The sequence below is a fragment of the Cuculus canorus genome, chromosome 2 (assembly GCF_017976375.1).
Source record: "Cuculus canorus isolate bCucCan1 chromosome 2, bCucCan1.pri, whole genome shotgun sequence".
NCBI classification, from domain to species: domain Eukaryota; kingdom Metazoa; phylum Chordata; class Aves; order Cuculiformes; family Cuculidae; genus Cuculus; species Cuculus canorus.
In genome coordinates, this window is record NC_071402.1 from 138,159,632 (window position 1) to 138,182,283 (window position 22,652).

The 22,652-nt window shown below is 42.0% G+C and overlaps 2 protein-coding genes and 1 long non-coding RNA gene across 6 annotated transcripts in view; 1 reads left to right on the forward strand and 2 right to left on the reverse strand.

The window, feature by feature from the left end:
* NMT2 (N-myristoyltransferase 2) overlaps nucleotides 1-6,780 on the reverse strand; it is a 31,141-nt gene extending 24,361 nt beyond the window's left edge. The window contains exon 1 of the mRNA XM_009559071.2: nucleotides 6,625-6,780. Within this exon, the coding sequence (XP_009557366.1) occupies nucleotides 6,625-6,734 (110 nt within the window). The 5' untranslated portion in view covers nucleotides 6,735-6,780. The remainder of the gene's footprint in view (nucleotides 1-6,624) is intronic.
* Nucleotides 6,781-7,648: 868 nt separating this feature from the next.
* On the forward strand, nucleotides 7,649-16,208 carry LOC128851282 (uncharacterized). 2 transcript variants are annotated; one of them, XR_008448602.1, is made up of 3 exons: nucleotides 7,649-7,914; nucleotides 8,667-8,731; nucleotides 9,498-16,208. It is a non-coding gene; the product is annotated as an uncharacterized LOC128851282 (long non-coding RNA). The 2 variants fall into 2 exon arrangements; XR_008448603.1 differs by having other exon boundaries at nucleotides 9,541-16,208.
* A 1,854-nt stretch (nucleotides 16,209-18,062) lies between these two features.
* FAM171A1 (family with sequence similarity 171 member A1) overlaps nucleotides 18,063-22,652 on the reverse strand; it is an 89,906-nt gene continuing 85,316 nt past the window's right edge. The window contains exon 7 of one of the 3 annotated variants that reach the window (XM_054059113.1): nucleotides 18,063-22,063. In XM_054059113.1, coding sequence (XP_053915088.1) covers nucleotides 20,368-22,063 — 1,696 coding nt within the window. In that variant the 3' untranslated portion in view covers nucleotides 18,063-20,367. The remainder of the gene's footprint in view (nucleotides 22,064-22,652) is intronic. The other 2 variants (XM_054059112.1, XM_054059114.1) reach the window with 2 other exon arrangements.

Genomic DNA, 22,652 nt, shown 5'->3' on the forward strand with positions numbered 1-22,652 from the left:
GAAAAGTCCTTAACCTTCACAGTTACATTGTGTGAAATCATGCTTCCACAAAGAGGGGAGAGATTTGCAAACGCAGGACCCTGGAAGATTGGACCAAGGAGTTTCTCAGAGGACATCAGTGTAGCAGACCAAACTCTCACACAGGAGAGAGAAGAGAATTTGTAGTATTTTCTAGAAGTCTGTAGAAACAAATGATGGAGTTATACAAGTGAGACAGGAAGAAAATTTCTGTTGCAGAATGAAAATACTGCCTCATTACCTAAACAATGTCATTAACAATTTCTACACACTCACTTTAAAATAATCAAATTTAAATCTATTTGAAATCTTGCAAACTGAGCTGACATTTTGTACAGAATCTAAACACAGAACAGATCCAGAGGCCTGGCAAGAGGTTATAAACATGAGAGAGTGAAAAAACGAATGCATACAAGAACTAGGACTTCACCACCTCCAGCAGAACTGAGAAAAATACTACTGAAAGCAATTTCACCTTTGCTAAGACTCATTTAATGAGCTGCCCTTCTACTTTCCTGAACTCCCCACAAACTTTTGCCTTTTCCTTCAACATCTCACTTAAAGGAAACAACATGATGCCATTGTGTCCTTGAGCTGACTCTCAAGGGCTTTTATGTTGAACCCAAGACTACTAGGAGTTTCAGAAACACTGTTCTTGAACAGACGCCCTCAGCAGGCACTCAGTCCCAAAACACACTGGTGCACCAGCTTTCAGTGGGAGCCAGCCCCAATTACACCACAGGGGAGTTCTGCTCACTGGGATTACCTGAGGGTCAACGTTTTATTTAGTTTGATGAAATAGTGAACAACTGAACTCAAAAAAGTTTGGCAGCTATGGAGAAAAAGCAGCTTTGCCAAGCTTTACTAATGTTATCACCAGTTAAAGTGTACTTTTACCAGGACAACCTTAGTTGATTCTTTGATCAGATCATGGTCTTTTTCATATAGAAACACATATTTTAATTTGCTGGGAAAGGGAGAAGATGGGACTAAATTGCTGTAAGAGATAGATGGTGTTTAAAATTATTCACTTTTTTTAAATCTTCCCAAATGCCAGTCCTCAGCTTACGAGCTTTGGGTTTTGAGTTTTCACATAGTATTTATTTTGTAAAAGGCAAATCTTTGATAGGTTATCCAAGGAATGTTCAGAGCAGTTACCTGTGCACAGTTTCCTGCTTGGGTCAGTCTTTTTTTACTGTTACATCCCACAGAATGTAAAAAGAGGACTGAAAGAGCGATCCACTTGCCCTTCAACTCTAGGCACGCCTGCAACTCAGAGATTTGGCAGCTGGCAGCAGACAGAAACCTCTACTGAGTAAACAGGTTTGACCAACGCAAGTTACAACCAGAGATATCAAGAAAACTAGGGCAAAAGCAAAACCAAAATACCTCAGGATTTTCTATCTTTCTCATTCTTTGCCTTGAAAAGAACTGAAAGGCTCTAAAACTGGGAACTGCTGGGAAACTGAGAACGGCTGGGAAGAACTTTGTTGCTCAACCTGTAATTAGAGTGGACATGACAGCACTAAGGATATGCAATGGTAACAAGATTAAAAACAAAGATTACTATTAAAAGCTTTTCTCTTAATTAAAGATTGCTGTGCGCTGACTAGGCTCCTAATTCTCCTTGGTCTGGTCAGAAAAACATATATGATGGCACCGTGAATTGTATCTCACTCTTCAAAGTTTGGGGGAAAAAAAAAGTTTCCTACTTCTGTAAGAGCTGATCTTTAAGGTGAAATCCCGTCTGCCGAGTTATTTTGTTACAACTCAAGTGACAGGACTTGGAGGGCAGGTCCCACCTGAGAAACAGAAAAAGGATGTGCAACTCAGCTTGATGCTACGCCTAACTGCCAGGTCAGGAAACACAACTTCTTCATGCATCAGATCAACACATCTGGCCCAGTCCAGCCCACCACACAGACCACAGCTGGTTATGCTACAGAACATATTCCATGCCAAACTTTGGGAAGATTTTGTCTGTGTCAGTATAGTAGAGACATGCTTATACCAGGAACACTTTACTAACAGAAGGTAAGCCTATACACAGAGGCCGAGGCATACCTAAGTGCAGACGTGGTCTAAGATGTTTTTAACTGCATCCACGATGATGATTTTGTCAGCCTGATAATAAGAAAGAAGTGACGTGCAAATGAAAATTCAGCTGAGGCTAAAGGAGAGTCAAAAGATCTTATTCTGCCCAAAAAAGATGTAACCTTGCCACAGAAACAGGCTGTGGGTATGACTGAGACAGCCACTCTAGGCCCACGTTTTTATGATTTTGTCTGCAAGTTACAAATGCAAGCCCGTGATCCCACCCACATACCTTTCCACTTATGTACACACATCTGGTGTTTTGCAGAAATGTGAAAAAAAGACTTTTGCTTCTCCCTCCATGTGTTGGGGTTGCTTATTTTTTTTGTTTTTTTTTTTTTTTTTTAAATCGAAAAACGGGGATACATACCATGTTTGAGGAGTGTGGCAAAGGCAGAGAAATTTACTTTGCAGAGCTCTGTGCAAAACCACAAAAAAGCCAAGGCAGAAGAACCCAGAGGAGTGTTAGAGTTACCCATCTCAGGTAGTCAAACTGTTTTGGTTCTCTTGGTTTTTGATTTGAGATTATCTTGCCCTCTTAATATTCCTCAGTGTTATTTTAATTGCCTTTCATACACTAAATCCTGCTGTAGCAGAAACAGCTTTCTGTAATATCAACATCTGTTTTAAATTACATGGAATGGCAATTTTAAGTTAGCAATTTCTCAAATTTAAAACCAAACATTTATTTTTAAGCTGCAAAGCCGTAGGTCTGGGGAGCTTCACAGTACCTTCTTCACTTTCTGTAAGCGAGGTTGCAAAACTACTTTTCTGAAGACATTATATATATCTTTTTGATTAGAAAATCAGATCTTATGTATATGCACAAGACTCAAAAATATTCAAAGTAGACTTATTTAATACTAGGGCTGTCCTTGGTTCATAAAGAAAATGAAGGCTTAGGTGCAAGAGGTTTTCCCATTTCTGTATTAGACCACCACTGCTTCAAGGCAATACGAAGGTCCTGACCAGAAGGGCTTATGTCCTTCAAATTCCACTTACTAACAAACTATCATTACCAATAACCTCTCCCCACAGAGATATCATTTGCGTACATTTCAGTAAATGCTAGCTTTTTTGAGCAGGAAAACATAGTAGCCTTAAAACCTAATCCAATAAACATTCTTCAAAGCTCTGCATGTTTCCTCTGCCTCCCCCTTCAAATCTCTAAGGCTGTACTCTAAGACGTAAATCTCACCCACTAAAACTGAGCACTGCCTGTGGTACCTTAAAAATTATTAAAAATAAATAAATCTAAAAGTAGAGCTGGTTATAAAGTCAACATTTAACAATATTCAAAGGAGTATACTACTAAAACATTCATAGTAAATCATTTGTGAGGGTTAGGGAAAGTTGTTTAAAGGTCATACTTTTTCCTCTACAGTTTACTAAATGTTCCACGCCCAAAGCCTTTCTGCCATTGAGTGTAAGGAGCTTTTTAGAAAGAGCTGAAAGACTTTACAAAGCTAGGCTCAGCAGGGCAGATTCAGGTGCAAAAAAATAGTTTTTCTACATACACACTAACAAAACTATTTTGTAAACACTTTATTTTGGAAGAGAACAAGTGCAGCACAATGCATCTAGCAGGAGCAAGCTGCAGACACTGGATAGAACAGCAATGAGTCACACAACATACATAATCCTGCATCTAAAAAACAGGAGCAGAAACAGAGGACAAAGACATTTGCACAGTTGAGAGCTATAAAATGGTAATTTCTGTTGCAGTTATTCAGTGCTCAAGCACATAAAAAACCAGCAAATTTAAAGAAAAGAAAAAACAAACTCATACATAGAAATACAGACCACGTTTTTTTGTGGCCAGTATTGCAAGAACCCTTTTTCAAATGTCAAGAAACAGCTTGAAAGTAACTTCATTTACAAGGTAATCCTACAAGAGACTGACACGCAACACATACTCCACCTCCTAAAAATTTGAGGGTTAACCTAGCATGAGATTAAAGACTGACTGGCAGCATTGGAGACCATTCAGAATTTAGAAAGTCAGTTGACACAGTCATACCTAGAGCAGGAAACCCTGCTCAGAAATTGCTAGGTATATAGAACCTACTCTACAAGCTCAGAGCAAACTTTAAAGCTACTTCAAAAATTAATATACTATGATAGGAAGAAAATGGGGAATAATTAGGCTCTTGTGACCGTGGATTAATCTCACAGATCAAGAGTAGATCTTTGGTTTTACTATAATGTAAGGTTTTTCTTTTCATTTGATGGAATTTGTTTGAATACTCCAGCCCACAGACAAATAGTAGCAAACAAGATTCTTAAAAGATTACAGGAAAATATAGTAATTCAAAAGTCAATATTAGATTTCATGCATCAGAAACATGATAGAAAACTGATATTAATACTTAGTGGCTTTTTCTGCTGGAATGATCTACCACTGATTTAATTAAAATTCATACTACTTGGAAGCATCCACTTTCTTATTCAAAGATGAATAAAGCAGCTTCTTTGAAATACTAATTAAAATACATTTGGGACATTCAACAAAAAGCAAGTTTGGGGGAGAGCAGTATACAGCTCGCAGCCACAGCAGCTGTCTCTCAGAGCTCAGTGAGACCCAAGCTGGAGTAGAGCAGCACGCTCCAATTCGGAACACACCAAAGTGCAATTCTTTGTTCCCCAGCTGTGTCTTATACACAGCTTCTGCCCTCATTCTCACAGCAGCCCGGGGGAACAGCCGCAAGCCCAGCTACACTGCAGAGGGCAGCTACAGCTCTGCCAAACACACAAACAGGAGACAACCTGGAGTAGGAGTAAGGTACAAATGAATTCTAGACAGGCATCACCTGGCTATCAACAATCTGGCCTGGCATGTGGGGCTGGCTCCTACAAAGAGCAATAAACCATCCTCTGCTCTTAGCAGTGTAACTTTTAGGCCTTTGGGAATCATCAACCATCGCACCTTTGCACAAACAAGTGTAACAAAAGCCCCAAGATAATTATTGTCCCTTTTTAATAGCCCAGATTTATACTAGTATAAGTATTTTTGACATCACTATTTTAGCACGCCTGCCATGAATTCACTGACAGAGCAGCCAGCATCAAAGTTTTCCCCTTCCCTGTAACATTTTAGACCAGTCACCAAAGTCTCTCAGATCTCTCCTGCAACATTTAAGACGCAGAGCTGCTTGTTGCCAAGTAAATCCCAGGGGCCAGAGACAATGAACAGCGTGCATCCTTAAACATCAATCACCTACAGAAATGCTCTTAACAAGATGAATCAGAAATTCATGAGGAAGATACTTGTGTAGCAGTGTATAGATTAAGCTATTTCTATTTTAGGTTACTCTAGCCACTCCTAGTTGCAACAACAAAGTGTTTTCTCTGCAACTATGTTTTCTAAAAAGCAAAAGAGTAAATTTAAATTAAGTCAATTTTTAAAACACATTCCTCCCACTGTCTTGTTCCAAAAGCCTCCCAACTGCAGAGCAAGCCAGACCCTTGGCACCATGCGCCTGGACAGAGACACATTGCTCGCAGCCGAATGCCAGCGCCTCTCCGACAGCTCCCCAAGCCACGGTATCCGCAGAGTGGGAAGATTTAAGACACAAGATTAGCGGAGAAGGAGCTAAAAGCAAAACAACAGCATTTGCTCCAACCAGTTCCTTCGTAAAACACGCACCATGCTCTCCACAGCATGTGGACTTGGAGGTAATATTTTCTTTTATACAATAGGTGACGTTCAGAAGGAGCATCTGCAGGACAGGGACACGGGGGGGTGCCTGGGCAGCGCCCCAGGCCGAGGGGTGCGGGGTAGGGTGGTGGAGAGATGGGAGGGGGTGTACAGGGGGCGCTGGTGTGTGTGGGGGGTGAGGGATGTAAGGTGCAAAGGGTGCTGGGGGGGATGGGGGAAGGTGGTGTAGAGTGTGGTGCAGGGAGTGGAATGGAGGTATGGCAGTGTGGGGCGTGCAGGAGGTGTGGGGGGACCTGGGAGATGTGGGATGCAGGGACTGCTTGGGGGGTGGTGGATGGGGGTGGCAGGAGGTGGGGATGAGGGGAGAGGTGGAGAGAGTGGAAGGTGACGGGAGGGGGAAGGTAGAGGGGTGTGGGGGATGGGGGAGATAGAGGGGAGGAGTGAGGATATGTGGGGGGCTAGGAAGTGGGAATGATGAGGTGTGGGGGGTGCAGGAAGTGTGGGGTCAGGGGGGAGGTAGAGGGTGGAGGGAGGGGGGAGGATGGGGTGTGTGGGGTGCGGGGGGATGGGGGGGGTGCAGGAGGTGTTTGAGGTGGGGGGAGGATGAGGGGGATGTGGGGTGGCGGGGGATGGGGAAATGGAGAGGTGGGATGCAGGAGGGGGTGGGGGGAGGTAGGGTGCAGGATGAGGGTGTGTGGTCCCCACGGCGAGGGCCGGCCCAGGGGTCCCGCTCAGCGGGATCCAAGAGACATAAGGCAGGGAGCGCAGGGCCAACCCGCCCCCATCCTGAGGGCGCCTCGACAGCGCAGGACGCCCCTCACTCCAGCCCGACCCCAGCCCCGCGGCGCCCCTACCCTTTGGCGTGCTCGGCCTCCTCCTCATTGTCGCCGTCGATGCCGCAGGTGTCCTGATCGTCCAGCTCCAGGCTCTGCTGGCTGGCGGCGGACTCGCTGTCCTCCGCCATCGCGGGGGAAGGAGGGCGCGGGGCGGGGCGGGCGAGGAAAGGCGCAGCGGGGCGGGCAGCGCCCCCTGCTGGCCCCGCCTGGCTGCACAGCCTCTCCCAGCTCCTCCGCTCATCTCCCCCACCTCCCCTCCCATCATCTCCCCTCCCATCATCTCATGTCCCTCATTTCCTTTCCTGTCATCTACCCTCCCATCCCCTCTCATCATCTCATCTTCCCCAATCTCCCCTTACACAATATCCCCTCCATCCTTCTCCCTCCCGCCATCTCCCTTCCCTTCATCACTCCCCTCACTCACATCCCCATCTCCCTCCCATTCATCTTCCCTCCATTTCATCTCCCTTCCCATCATCTCTCCCTCCCTCATTTCCCCCTTTCATCTCCCTCCACACTCATCTCCCCCCTCATCCCCTCCATCTTCCCCCACCATCTCCGCACCATCTCCTTTCCCATCATCTCTCCATCCCTCATCTTCCTTCCCATCATCTCTCCCCCATTCACCTCCCCCCTACACTCATCTTCCCCCCTGCACTCATCTCGCCGCCTTACTCATCTCCACCATCACATCCCCTCCCATCATCTCATCTTCCTTAGTCTTCCCTTACACAACGTCCCCTCCACCCTTCTCCCCTCCCTCATCTCCCTTCTCTTCATCACCCCTCTATTCATTTCCCCCTCCTACTCGTCTCCCCTCCATTTCATCTCCCCTCCCATTCACCTCTCTCCCCCTCATCTCCCCCCCATTCATCTCCCCCCATTCATCTCCCTTCCCCTCATCTCTCCACCTCTCATCTTCCCTTCCATTATCTCCCAATCTCCCTTCCCATCATCTCCCCTCCATCTCTCCCCCATTCACCTCCCCTCCCATCATCTCCCCGTCTGCCCCCCCTCCCCCCCCCCTCCACACCTGCCTGATCTCCCCCGGCCCCGCCTCTCCCCGCTCCCCGCCCGAGGCTCAGACCCGCTGGGGGCGGGCGGCTGCTGGGCCTCCCGGCTCTCGCCTTCCCTCCTCGCTCCAGAAAGGCTCGGCCGAGCCGGGAGCCGCTCTCAGGCGCTGCCGGGGCCGCCGTGGCTCCCGCCGTGTTTCCCCGGAGCCTTTTGTGTTTTTGCGAGCTCCGCGCTAGAGAAACGGGAGTGGAATTGTAATGATTTGAACTCAGGCAAATGATTAAAGAGAAACTGGTATGTATTAATTGAACTTTTGTGATTTCCAGGGTCATCTCAGGATTTCTGGAGGCGATTCAGAATTTCTAAGTGCTTGGCTTGGCGGCTCTGCCAAACCTCACATTAAAACGTAAGAACAGTACGCATCGGTTGTAATTTCTCCTTATCTCCACTGCCCTCTTGAAAGTCACTTAATGTGAGGAAGATACTGCGTCCTCTCGTTTTGATTTAAAGTGGTGATTTGGATTACTTCTTCCTGTTTTTGATTTAAGGTGCTGTAATGCAGATAGGAATGGTTGACTCGATGATCTAAGAGGTCTTTTCCAACTAGCGATTCTATTATTCTATGGTTCTATCAGATATTGCAGGCAATGCATCAAGTGGAAGATCTTGCTTGCCAAGGAGCAGACAGCCAGATGTCCCTCCAGAAGAGCCCTCACCCTCTAACTCTCAACCTATGAGTATTAAGTACGGCCCTGGGTCAGTCTGAGACCCAGCTGATCCTTTACAACATACAAGTTGCCACAGGAATTCATAATTCAAACGTGTAAGATTCTTGAAAGGTCAAACGTAGGCAATGTAATGGTAAAAAATCAAAGCCCTGGCTCACCCTGTCAGCTGTACTTCATTACAATGTACTTCACCATCATTACAATTCTCCTAAACTACATCCCAACTTCTCTTGGTCTAATCAAGTAGTGAGTTCTATCATACAAAAAGTGCTGCCCTTGTGCTATCAGTAACTACTGAATATTTGTTTCCTGCTGTAGGTGCACTTGTGGAAGCCCCTTCTGCTTTGTTGTGAAGCAACAGAGAGAAAGATGATTCCATATAGGTAAGATGGTGTGGGTTTATCAGATGTATAACCTATCATGGAACATTGATGTCTCATGACTATGTTGAAACCTTCAGTGACTGCAGTCTGTGCTGGAATTCTGTCATCTGACAGGTGTTTTCTGTCTTCACAGTTTTGAAATATACCAGCAGTGACTGGAAAATTCAAGGGTACTAAATCAGTAAGGCTAGAAAATATTCAACCAATTCATTCCAAATAAAATAAAATGTGGCATAGCACATAGCAGTTGTTCCTGAATATGGTTAAATTGTTAAGGTAGTGTTGATCTTCCATGAATGAGTAAAGGGAGAGAGAAAAAGAGCCTAGACAGGTGGCTTGCCCTCAACTATTGTGAAACTGGTTGGAGTCTGTAATTAACACTTGGCCAAATACGCCTTCCCTATGACAAGCCATCACTGTAGCTCAGAGGGGAAATGTGCCTACCATGATATCACAGTTTGAAATGGCCTTTAGAAGTAAACCTTCAGTCAGTTTTAATGTAGAAGAGAGAAAGGAAGTCTCAAAACAAAGACACAATACCCAGCAGTTTTCAATAACAAAACCCAATTGTTGTGAACAGCTCTATAGCCAGGAGAGAAGTTAATCCAGTCATTTCTAATTATTTTTTCCCCCTCATAATAAAGTGTAGGGCAAAGTGAAGAACAGTATGTCAATGTCTAAACAGCTTTACTGAATCACTGTGTTGGAGAAACTGTGGGTTTAACCATCTTCTGTCCTTTACCACAATTTTCCTCACTGCATTGAGATGAATGGAGTATCTGAAGCCTGGATCCTGACTCTTCTTGCAGTTCACTGTGATGATAAAAAGGCAACACGAATCTCTCCCAGCAAGTTACCACTTGCTGTCCCCTGCTAGAAGGTCTCCGTGGAAGGATGATAAGGAGGAGTGTAGCTGGAGAATGGCTGCTACTCTAGACTTCATAGCATGTGTGAAGAATATCCTTATGGATATTCCTGAGAGGCACAACTGAGATGGTACTCTAGATTGAACGCTTACAAGGCCAAATGACACCTCCGAACTGTGCTTTGCATTTCATGAATACACAAGTTTTGGTTATACAAGTAGAAAAGCTGACCAGAAGTGAGAGGTATACATCTGCCCTGCACCAAGGGTTTCTGATGCAGCTTTGCATTTCTGAGGCTACCAGACAGATTCCCGGAGTGTTCAAATCCACTCTACAACATTTCTCAGCAGTTGCCCTGCTTGATATATGTCAACTATCATCTATAGGTGTCTTCATAAAATAGAGCAGCAAGGTGAAAAAGAGTACACCTGAATTTCAGGACCTCACGTGCTCAACCACAGTGAGTCAATGGAGTATGTACCATCAGGACAGTATGCAGTGTGGATGGAACCTGATCCACCTGAACAGGCTGCCTGTGGGCATGTGGGCTTGCAAGACCTCTGCTGTCACTGGTGGGTTTGTCTGGGATCTGCCAGGCTGCTGCATAGGAGTGATGCAGACATAACCCACACACTCACGCCAGTCTAAGCAGACCATCAAGCTATCAGAAAAGCTTCATTTTAGACTTCCTAGGTAAAGAACCTGCATTTGTTGAGGTGTGAATTTACTGGTTTTAGTTTATTAAAAAGACCTCTTCTAAATGTATGGGGGAGACAAAAGCCTTTTATTTTACAAACATTAGAAAGAAGAAAGCACAGCCATTTTACACAAAAGCTAAAAAAAAAAAATAACAAAGGAAAATAGACTTCCTAATCAGGTGAGTCACTTAATGCTAAAGAACATATAATGAAATCAATTGAAATAATTCCAGCATCTAATGAATTATTCATTGGTTTGTTGGTTATTTTCATAGGTCTCCTTAGAGCTTTAGTAGTTAGTCTAGTTTTGCTGCTAGATATTTGTTGCTTATAGCAACAAATCGGAAGAAATGAAGAGAGGAAGGTCAGTAAAACACTACAGATGTAGGCTCTGCCCGACTGCTCCCACTGCTATCAGCCGGCAAGGAACAGACCAGTGTATAGGGGACCCTCTACACCACCACAGATCCTAGCTTTCTGGATCTTTCCCCATCCTACTTCTCTTTCTAGGTTCTGTTTCTCCTCTGCTTTCCATAACAGATGCAGTCATGGGCCTGTCATGGTTCCCCAAAACTCATCTGTGCCTCCAATTCTGAGAGGCTTTGAGACACCTTGGATATAAGTAGTAGTATAGGCCCAGGTCCACAAATGGACTTTGGTGTTGCCATGTTTAACTTTTTCCTAGTTGACTCACAGCCAAATTCAGGACTCGAAAGCCCTACGAATACTCAAATGCTTTGGACACTTCAGTAGTGACATGAGCTCAGAGGAACCTTAGGCTACCGAAGGAGGAGCCAGCTAAGCTTGGCAGGAAGAAACACTGAGGATTGGGAAGCCTTAACTCCCAGGGCTGTATGGGGCTTTGTCTGATCTTGCCTGTTGGATGAACTATCAAGTGATACTGTCCAGTACATGGCCAAGGTCGTACCATTCTACTCTTTGCTCTTCTGAAACTGAACAAAGCCAGCCACTCACAGATACAGTTTCCCTCAAGCTGCCAGGCATAATCCAGACTTTACCTGCCTAGTGGTACGTATTAATTACATCCCGGTGATCTAGTGATATATAATACAGCATTTAGGGTATTGGCATCATCTGATTAGTCTATGTGTTCTGAGTATTAAACATTGCAGAAGAGAAGTGCCTGAAATTTTCATGCAGTCATAGGACTGCTGCTACCTTTACAAGCTACACTGGAATATTCACGGCATTTATAATTTTAAATGGATTTGATGTTGCAAGCTATAATAATAAACAACTTGCTGTGAGCTTTTTGTAATCTTTAAATTGGAAGCAAAACTGTTTCGATTTGAAAATTGTCTAGTAGTTTCACGTTTCCTTGATTTTCCTAATAAGTATATATATAAAGTTATGGAGCAAACAATTATGGTTAGATTTTGCTTCATAAAAGTCCTTGCTAGCAGTACCTCACAACTGTTGTTTTTTTATTGGCTGCTCTTTATGCTAAGAACTTGAATACTGGCTTCTTCGATCCTGAACGAAATGTAAGGGTCAGAGATAACAGAGTCAAAATACATCGAAACATACTACATAGTTGTCACAGTCAGAATAGGTGTAGAAGTTAAGGGAATGAAATGAGCTTGTGATCCCGTATGTGGCACACTTGCATCTATGTGAGATCATGTCTCTGATCCTTCTGGCTTGTCTCACCCACTTTACCTGCCTCATTCAGTGGGCTGTGACCTTGCCTGTCTCCCACAGCCCCCTTGCTGCTGGGCTGTGTTGGCTGCAGCATTCAAACTGGGGGAAAAGCACTCTCAAAAACAGTCCACCCTGCTGCACTTTAACATTCAACATTTTTGTTGTTGAACTCTTTTAAAATACAGATCACACCATACCTCTCCCATTTTACATTTTACTTTTGCACTGAAGAATCTGCTTCTGTGTTCTAATGCCTGCATTGGCAGGAGCGGTGGGCTAGGCAGCATTAAAAAAGGGCTACACGTTTGCACGCATAGTGAAAACATATTGTAGCATTAGAAGTTATGTATGATAAACACAAACCATTGTGCTTAAGGGCAGACATGATAAGGATAGGAAGACTTTTATCCTGTGGGTTTATTATCACTGGCAGAGATTTCTTCCCCAGTTTTCTGAACCATGTTTTTGATGATTGTTGGAAGGAAAAAAGGTTTAGATCAAACACAGGTTCAAACTGGTTACAGCATTGCAATTCCCCTGTTCCTAGGGTCTCTAACCCCCAAAGGTAACAATCAAATAAATAAATAGTGGTTTACGTTAAAAGATATTTAATAATCAGAACTGACTCTTAAATAATGATTATTACAGGTATAATACGTATTTTGCATTTCAATGTATTTTTTTTCCTAACTCTTTCAGACCCTTCTCAAATATATATATATCTGAATGAGAATTAGTGGTGACAGATTTATTGACAAAGAGGGTGCTGCAGGAGCTCTGACCAATGCTCAGCAATTACTTCTGCACATCCAATCTCCAAACAATCCAATTTACCCGTCAGCTCCTAAATCAGTTCTCCCATCAGCCTTTTACAGTTTCCCAGTATCAATGTATCTGCTGTTTCCTCCTCTTTGCAGGGAGCCTGCAGGTACAGCCAATAAGTTTTGCCTGATTCTGGATGGAAGGATCGATAGATACACAAATTATTTTCATTTCTTGACCATTTCAGTATTTTTCCAAAATGAAAGTTTTCAGAATTGTCTTTTTGTCTGTTTCTAATAGTTCTTTATTCCCAAACAAAAAGGGACTCTTCTCCAGTGACAGATGGATGTACAAGGGGAAAGGGGTAGCGACATGCTACACCACTTAGACTCACACAAGCCTACGGGGCCCGACGGGATCAACCCAAGGGTACTGAGGGAGCTGGTGTAAGTGCTCATCAAGGCAGTTTCCATCAAGGCAGTTTCCATCATTTACAAAGCATACGAATGGATAATGCTAATAAAGGTTCTGCCTACCTCCTGGGTGGTTAGAAGCGGATTAACAGCATTGCTAAGGATGCACATGTACTGCATGGAGAATGACATTGAATAAAAGAGTATCTCATGGACACTGTGGCTTCCCCATGAAAAAAATGGGAGATCAGACTCTGTTATAGCTCTTTGATTTCTATGCAAAATTTGTTGAGTTTTTACAGTAAGATTTTAGCCTTCGAATTTTACAATATTCTGCAAAAGAAAAGCTGCAGTCAAATGTTGCAACACTTGCAGAGTAAATTACTTAAAATCCAGACACCAGGTGTGCACTAGTGGGCAAGTGTGAATAAACCTTATTAGAAGTTGTGGGCACAAGCACAGCAGAAACTCAGCATCAAGCACGGCTTTGGTTCTACAATGTCAGATGACAAGACAATTAAGTTAATTAATTAATACAAGCCTTTCTGAGCTGTTATGCTGGTTCTTCCGGTCGGCCTAGGTGAGTACCCTTTACTTTGGCATTGCTTGGACGTTGAAATGCTGAAACTAGCATTTAAGCCAGCTTTAATATTAAATGCATTTATATACCTACACATGCGTGCATGCACAAGCATACTGCATGCACATATATTTTATACAGTAGGTACGCTTTGCTGATTTCAAGGAATAAAAGACCTATCCAGCTCTCAAAAGAAAACTCCACTATGGAGGACCTTGGCTATTGCTTTCTGCTTCCCTCATTGTGATTGTATTATTCCATATAGAATTATGAAGTGTTAAATTCAAGGTAGAGCTAATGGCATAGACACAAAAAGGCAGAGAGCTTGAGAAGGCTCACCCTCACCATCGCCTAAAACCAGCTTTACTGGAAGGTCACTGAGTGTCACATTGTGTGTCCCATCAATGCTGCCTCACAGCATGGCACAAAACTGAAGGTGGAAGCAAGTGGGTTGGGTTTACAGAAGTGTCATTCTCTGAAGACAGGGCAGAGAGAAGACAAGACCCATAACGTCTGTCTTCTCCAGGGGCTGGCGACACTGGGAGAAGGGCCCTGCCCCAAATGGGTGTGTAAGGGCAGCGTGTGGGCAAATGTCCTGCTGTGTGACTTTCTTTTAGTGTGTTTTTTCCCCTGAGTTTGAGATGTGGTCGTGGCCTCTTCCTTAATTGATGAAAATCTTCCAGAAGAAATGTGCAGGGGACAGAATGTACCTGGACTGGCTTGTGGTGTGCATGCTACAGACAGAGCTCTGAGCTCCAGTGTAAGAGTAGGGCAATAATGGGTTTCTGCCTAGGGAAGGGAGAAACTCAGGGGCTAACACTGCTGGGACCGCACTTGTGAAAATCTGGTGAGGGGTGGGAAGACAGTCCTGAGGCAGCAACAGTAAGGCTTTTTTAAACACCCTACAACCACAAAATCCCCCAAACCCTTTAAAAAACAATGCTTGTAATAGGATCCCTTTGAAATAATTTCTTCTGGCTTTGATGCTCAACATCTCTTGCAGCAGGACTAGCCATTCCTTTGAAAGTAAGATCCCTCATCCCATAGCAGCATTTCAAGCAGTGTTTCCTACCTTTATCATATAAAACTGGGCCATTCCTCAGCTCAGTTTATCCAGGAGTCCGTACCTCCAGTCACATGAACACAGAATCCTCTGTACAATTATAAAAATAAACTGTAAACAAGTATTTAATTTGTACCTCCCTGTTGTCATCACATTTTCCTTCCCCATGGCTGCCAGTTTCCAAGGCAGAAGAAGATATTTAATGATCAAACATACTAATTTGCACTGTTTATTCCTAGAAGAACAGCACATCAATTAAACAAGAAGTACTTCACTTGAGTGGTAATTGACCAGATGCCACATTTTGCAAGCAAATAACCTGCGGATAACAGAGGATTGGTGCTAAAAAGAACTAGATATCCTTTCTGTTATTATTGTCAAATAGAAGACAGTACCTGGTGTCAGTTTACCAGCTGGAATTAGAGAGTAATGTGAAAAAATTCTCCTCTAGTTTGAGCCACACTTGGCTGGTGGCTACTCATCTACCCAGAGCTCCAATTCCAAATGGTCTGCAGCCTGGAAGTGGAAGTATCAGACATAGATCATAAAAATATCATGATACCATGAAAATAGCCTATGTGTATATATCTATCTTCTATCTTGATACAGGATATTACAGTATAGATATCATATCTGTGAGGGAGGTTAGCAGTGAACCTGCCAGCTTACATTTGTCTGTAAGCAGAGGAACAGGAAAAGAACAATAATTGAGTTGCTCTTATTTTTGTCAACTTTTGAAACAATTAGTAGTTAAAATTCTTTTAACTTTATTTTAATCTAAAACCAAGGTCCTATTGACAAGGCAACAGAAAACAGGCACATTCACACTTGAAGGCATTACACTGCCATCAGTGATGGTGCATTTTATTTGAACGGGAATGTTACAAAGTGAATTCTACACCAGCTCAGATGCTGGGCAAGGTCTCTCAAGCCAACAGAGGTGTGTGCGCTTGGGATCGACAGAACTCCATGAAACAACTGTTAATGTTGTCCCAGCTGCCTACTGGTGTTACTGAAGTTATAGACTGTGTTTATGAATAAATATTTATAAACTGTTCTGTACACAGTATCTATGAAGAAATACTTAACCACCAGGTGGCAGATACTCCAAGAATTTCAAATGCTAGAGACCCAACAGCAGCACTGATTAAAAGAATAAACCACTTTTACCTGTCACTCATATATTTTGGAAAAGCAAACTGACATTGTTCTCATTTGACCAAGTCCAGTGATGTATTGGATTGTTGCAGCCCACTTATAATTTAAAAGGTACTGTGTTATAACAAATGTTATCAAGGCCAACTTGATGAGGCTTTGAGCAATGGGATCAAGTGCAAGATGTCCCTGCCCACGGTAGGGATCTAGATGATCTTTAGGGTCCCTTCTAGCCCATATCATTCTATGATTCTTTGATTCTGTGATAACAAGCTTTAATTCCCAGATGAATTCTTCTTGGTTAAGAAGAAAATAGTGCTTTTTTTTTTTTGTTCTGTAGAGACTAACCCAGAGAAAAAGTAAATATTTACTCCAATACTTGTTTATTTACACCTGTACTATTCTATAGACTAAACCCTACCAGGGACATGTAATTCCTTGCCAATTTCAACCACATGGGTGTAGGATAGTAACATAAAATTGGTTCTTCAGAGCATACACAGATAGAATGAAGGGCAGAAAATGAAAATATTGCCAAGATATTTCAAGAGTGCCCAATTCATTCTACTAAAGCTACTCAGTCCTTTCTGTATGAGAAAAAAGTACCACAAGTAATTTCTAAATGGTGGGGTTTCTTTGTACGCTGTCCATCTAAGCTCAATACCATGATTTTTGTATGTGTAATGTGTTAGACTGCAAATGCGCTGAGGCAAGAACCACTTCTTCCCCTTTATTTGTAGAGGTTTTAGCATGCTGGTATACTGACAAAGCATTTAATCAAATAATAAAAGGTCATCATCACAATAAGTTAGGGTGCTTTACAGGTGGTTTAATAAGCTTTGAGAAGCAAGTATTTCAGCAGGAACAAAGTGGGAGCTAAGGGAAAACCATTAAGTGAATGGACTCTTAACGAGAGTACTGAATTCCAGCAAGGCTTATGATATAAATGGACTTTGGATAATATAGCCTGAGATTTAAAAATCATCTTGACTCTTTTACTCACTACCCATTTGGAAATTGCCATTGCTGATAGATTAATTGGAGACCCATTCCTAGTATTAAGTCCAATATATTTCCGTTACTTTCTTAAGCTTTGTTGTTACAATCTTTTGCATTTTTCCCCCTTTAATACTTGCCATCAAAAAAAAAGAAACCAACTGCTTTTCTAGGCTATCTTGTACATGGAATAAGATCACTTGGAACTGCTGATGCCATCACCTATTCCAGTCATACTTTGTTCTCTATGTTTTATAACCTTTATTGGTACCTGCGTGTCCGGAGAAGGGGAATGAAGCTGGTGAAGGGACTGTAGCACAAGTCTTAAAATGACCTTAAAGGAGGTTGTGGTGAGGTAGGTATTGGTTTCTTCTCCCAAGTAACAAGAGACAGGACTAGAGGAAATGGCCTCAAGTTGCACCAGAGAAGGTTTATATTCGATAACTGGAAAAATACCTTTACTTGAAGAGTAGCGAAGCATTGGAACAGGCTGCCCAGGGAAGCAGTGGAATCACCAACCCTGGAGGTGTTAAAAAAGGTGTAAAGGTGGCACTTTGGGACGTGGTTTAGTAGGAATGGTGGTGTGGGGACGATGGTTGCTCTTTTCCAACCTTAATGATTCTATGAGTCACTGTGCAACTGCACAATATAAGCAAAAAAATTCCTTCATATTTTACCAAAGTACCTTCCTCACTATGTTTTTGAAAATTAAAACACATAACTTGTCACTGGACAGTAGGATTGGACGAAGTGTATACAATAGCCATACCATAATCTCAATTCATAATCTCAATTGTGTTACTCTCTTCCAATTTCATTTAACACACATCTCAGATACGTTGGATATACTGAGAATTACATTTCATAAACTACATATTTTGCAAAAATCAAATTACTATATGGCTGGTGATACCACAGCAACTTAAAAAAATACTATTTTAAAGAAGATTTGCAAAATATTCACATTGTGTTTGTTCAAGTATATTTGCTATATTAGGACCACAAATCATCAAACTGTGTTTTGAACATTAAACCAACACAATTAAAGAAACAAACCACTGCAATTTAATAGCAATGATCTCACTTTACAAGACAGCAATGACGGAAACTTTGCAAAGGAATCTGAAAAATATTGTAATTAAAAACGACAGATTCAAGACAACAGAAGGTTGAAAATCAAGTAGCAAAATAATTCTAGTATGCAGAAATTTTAACCAGAACATTTACTTGATGCTGCATTCTGATTAATGTGACACTGTATTACCAGCACTTACTGACTTCTCATAAATTCTTTTTGTTTAAAGCAATATTTTTGTGTTCAGCAACCTTGCATCCACTGACAGGAAGAAACCCAGACCCCAGAGCCAGTGCACATAGGGTCAGTAGGAAAATCCCTAAATGGAACAGGAAAGGCCTTGGAATGCATGTGATGACTGGAACATAACTTACTGCTGATATGGCGATTTCAATATTCAGTGCATTCTGCAAATATTATTCTAGATTTCTTTTACAATATATACCACTTTGGAACACAAATTAAAGCAAACCAGAGGTGATGTGGCTTTTTGGATGGAGAGGAGCACTGGACTGGGAACTAGGAAATCAGGATTCAGTTCTTGGCTCAAGCCCAGACTCCCAGGTAATACATTCAGGAAGATGGAAATTACAACACTGGCCTTCCAAGAAAACCTTGAAAACCTTGAAAAAAAACTGCAATGAATCCAAGTCAGGCTTTTTATTAAAAATTAAATAGGAACAATGTAACACTTCCTCTAATCACTTTAGGTAATTAAGCATGACTGCTGCTAATGCTGCGTAAAAGTAATTGAATGAAACATGATAAACTGAAAGTATACGAAGGGTTCCACAATTCACACACTTTCCCTTCTTCGAATCCAGTTCATGAAGAAGTCAGAAGTATGTATGCATTAAGTTTGAAGTACCCACAGAAATCTCAGAAAGGAAACTGGTCCCACAGGAAGGAAGGGTGACTCCGCAGAGAAATTTGGTGATACCAGGGCTTCACTTTCAAAGTCTTCAGTGATACTTCCGCAAACAGTTATACTTACCAAGACAGGGAGAATGCTTCTCTGAAAAGGAGTCTAAATGTCAGTATTGACTGAAATTCATCAGAACTGCATAAAGAAGTGTGTTAGTAAGTCACACAAGCACAAGTATGTAGAGCAAAAGTGAAATAAGAGTATTTTTCTTATTAAATAATATAAAATAATGTCATGACCACCAATGAAGGAAAAAAATCCACAAAGAGATTTTTTGCAGTTTATTTGCAATTATAATTTTTTTGATAACCAAGCAACTCTGTATGGAGAAAGCACAGAAGAGTCAATTCTGGCACTTTTGGATAGTACATTATTATTTTTTTTTACCCAAATTTTTCTAGACACATTCAGTCCACTTGCTCGGTCTATAGTCCATTTTATATGAGCATGATTAACTCATACAATTCCAGAGGAAACTAACAATATATACAGTCAATGAAACTATCTTCTTGGCTACTCTGGGCCCTTTAAAATGTCTTCTAAGTCTATCCTGGCTAAACAGAATCCACAATATACATGATAGCTACAGAATACACTGTATTGAAATGAGAAATGCTCAGCACAAAATGGGACTCTTGCCATGCAGCTTAAAAGAAATGGTAGAAGTTCAGAATTTTATAAAATCCCAAATGGGGTCAATTAAAAGGAGTTAGCAAAAGAAGGGACTGTTCATTGTTACTGTAAAAAAGGCACTTTGAGTAAATGGGACCAGAATTGGAGGAATCTTAGTCGACATAAAGTTCAGTTTGGTTTCATAAAAAGGCTTCAATGCTAAGGGATGCTACTCAAGTTTCCTGCAGTTTTACATTAAAATAAATTGCTGAGTAGTTTATAATAAAGGACATAAAATGTTTACAACCAACTTGTAAAATTAAAAAAAAGCATAGTACAAGCAAAATATTACTAAAAGCAGCAATGCATAGCCTTTCATTGAGATAATGCACAATTTTGGACACTATGTGTCAAACTCTTGTTTTTAAGATACTTTCAGTAGCATTATCAACAGATAATTGGCCAACAAAACAAAAGCTTTACCAGCTCCCATTCATAAGGAGATTGAGGTCATAAACCAACCAAAACAATTTGTCAATATTTTCAACATCCTGGATGACCAATATCAAGTATACGGAATAACAATCACACTCTTTGTTCAGCTACCTCACTGGAGGCAGCCGTTAAATGAGAGGAATGATTTTAATTCTTTTCTAACATTTACACAGTAATGCATTTAAGTTCTTTCAAACATTGCTCACCACAGTTTGTTTTTCTCTTTTCTCTCCACAACAAAAAAAAAAAAAAAGAAAAAAAAAAATCAAGCACTTCCACAGAAAGAATATTTGGCAATTTTATACTCCACAGAATGGTGGATTTTCACAATAGCTCACTTTAGATTGAAAGTCATTAGTGGTCTTTCCTCTCGTTTTTGCCAAGGACTCTTCTTATCTTCACCTTGGTCGTCTTCCTCATCCTCCTCATCCTCCTCATCTTGAACTGTTGTTCTGTGTTCAGGACTAGTTAATGGCTCTGGTTTGATATCCACAGTTCTTGTTTCCTCCTGCAGGCTGGGCAGCTGCACGCCACTTCTCTTACTAGTGCCTTCTAGTAGGCATCGTATAGCATTGTCCTCGGGGCTACAAACTGCTGTTCCACACTCGCTCCCACTTTGGTCCATATCATCCAAGTACACAAGTTGCGTGTAAGCTGTGCTGTCTGAAACCTTCCGCTCTCTCTGCTGGTGCTCTTGCACTGTTGGGTGATTCTGTGGCGCAGACAGATGTTCTCCTCTTCCCTTTCGGGCAGATTTTGGTTCATTCATGTCAACACCAGAGTCCAAACTGGCATCGTTACTCCCATTCCGACCAGCTCTTTGGAGATCAATGTATGAATGTCTAACGTGAGCATTTGAACGCCCATCTAGAGAAACAAACCATGCTCGAGGATGGGGCAATGGCTTCCCACCTCCTAACTCCATCAAAGCCTTTTCTGTAAGAAGCTGCACTTCGCTATTCATTTGAGCCAGGGATGCGTCATTAAGCGAGGCAGGAATGGAAATAGATTCAGACATGGAAGCATTTTGTTGATTCCACTCAGTTGCACACGCATCTTGCAAATGTTGCTGAGATATTGCTTGGGATGCCAACTGTTGGGGCTGCAGCTGTTGTGGGGGGTGCGGAAAAAGCCGTGCATGAGGATTAGGAAGCTCAGCCTGTAGTCTGTCTATATCGATCTGCTGGTCAGCTGGGACAACCAGTGGCTGGCTAACGAAAGGGTGTTCTGGCAGTTTCATGTAATGACCTGGGATGACGAGTGCAGGCAAAACTTTTCTGTAAACACTGTCATTGACTTGGTCAACAGAATTGCAGCAGATTAACTGACCTGGTCGAGGGAAAGATGTAGGTCTTTCGAGGTGATCAACTGAACGAGACATCATACAATCAGTAGGTCTGCAGTCCAGCAGCTCTTTTTCAGGGGCTGAAGGTGTGGGGTATATTTGTTCCTGAATATTGTATTTACTTCCAGTAGCAATATGGTTCATAGATACTTGAATTTCTCTCTCTTGCTTTTCAAATAAAGGCTGAGACAGCATAGCATTGTAACTTCTCCTATACTCATCTTTGATAGGGGACTCGTAGCCTTCAGCTGTTTCTGTAGATTTTCTTGGCTTCAAAGGAAAACTATCTGCTGATTTGTGGTAGTCTTTTCTGAGAGACCCGCTGGGAGTCAGGTCATCCAAGGAAATTCTACTCTTGTCTTTCTCCTTGTCAGAGAGCAGTTCCTCTCGGGAGCTAAACTCCTGGGAAGTACTGAATGAGTGTTTAAGCATAGGTGTATGCATATCTGCTTCTCCACTAGGTGATACCATCTCCATGTGCACAGCACTGATTAGTTCCTTTGCACCTGAGTTTTCCGTGCGGCCATTGCTAGCAACCGACAGCCCACCAGGGAATTCTGACTCACGACGTGAAAATATTAAATTTATATGAGACATAGAGGTTGCCTGATCCTTCTTAGAAGTGTCCAGTGCTGTGGAAAGTTGCAGTTTCTTATGATGCTGACGTGGTCTTAAACATTTTCTTCTATAAAAAGTCAGTAACAAAAGAAGTTACACACTCATGACTGTTGTACACAGAAACAAGAACAGCAAGTGTGTCTTAATGGGAGATTTTTAAGCAGTGATTAATATTAGGGGAACTGAGCTTTTATTACATAACCAAACAATTAAAATCTTATCCCAGTGGCAAAGATAAAATTAAATAACTAGTGTCAACTGGGAAATATCTCAAGCACCAACTACAAATTGGAGCAAATGTCTGGAGAAGGCAAACACAAACTAACTGATTAATATACACTTGCTGATATAAATTTAACATTCATTTTAATATACTACTAATAGAAAAATCACTTACAAACGCATAACAGTACAATGATGGAGATCTTGGACCTATGCCTGTATTTGTTTTAGAAAACCTTACAAAGAAAACACAGGTGCAGGCGTGTGTGATTTATTCAACTACCATTCCAACAAAGGCAGGGCTTGTAAATGCTGCATGTAACCAGGAACATATGATATTTGACCTCACTGTTTCTTCCTTTGTCAATTGGTTGCTTTTTTCTGCCCCCACGCACCAGCTGAACTAAAAGTGTTTCAATACAAAAGCTATTAAT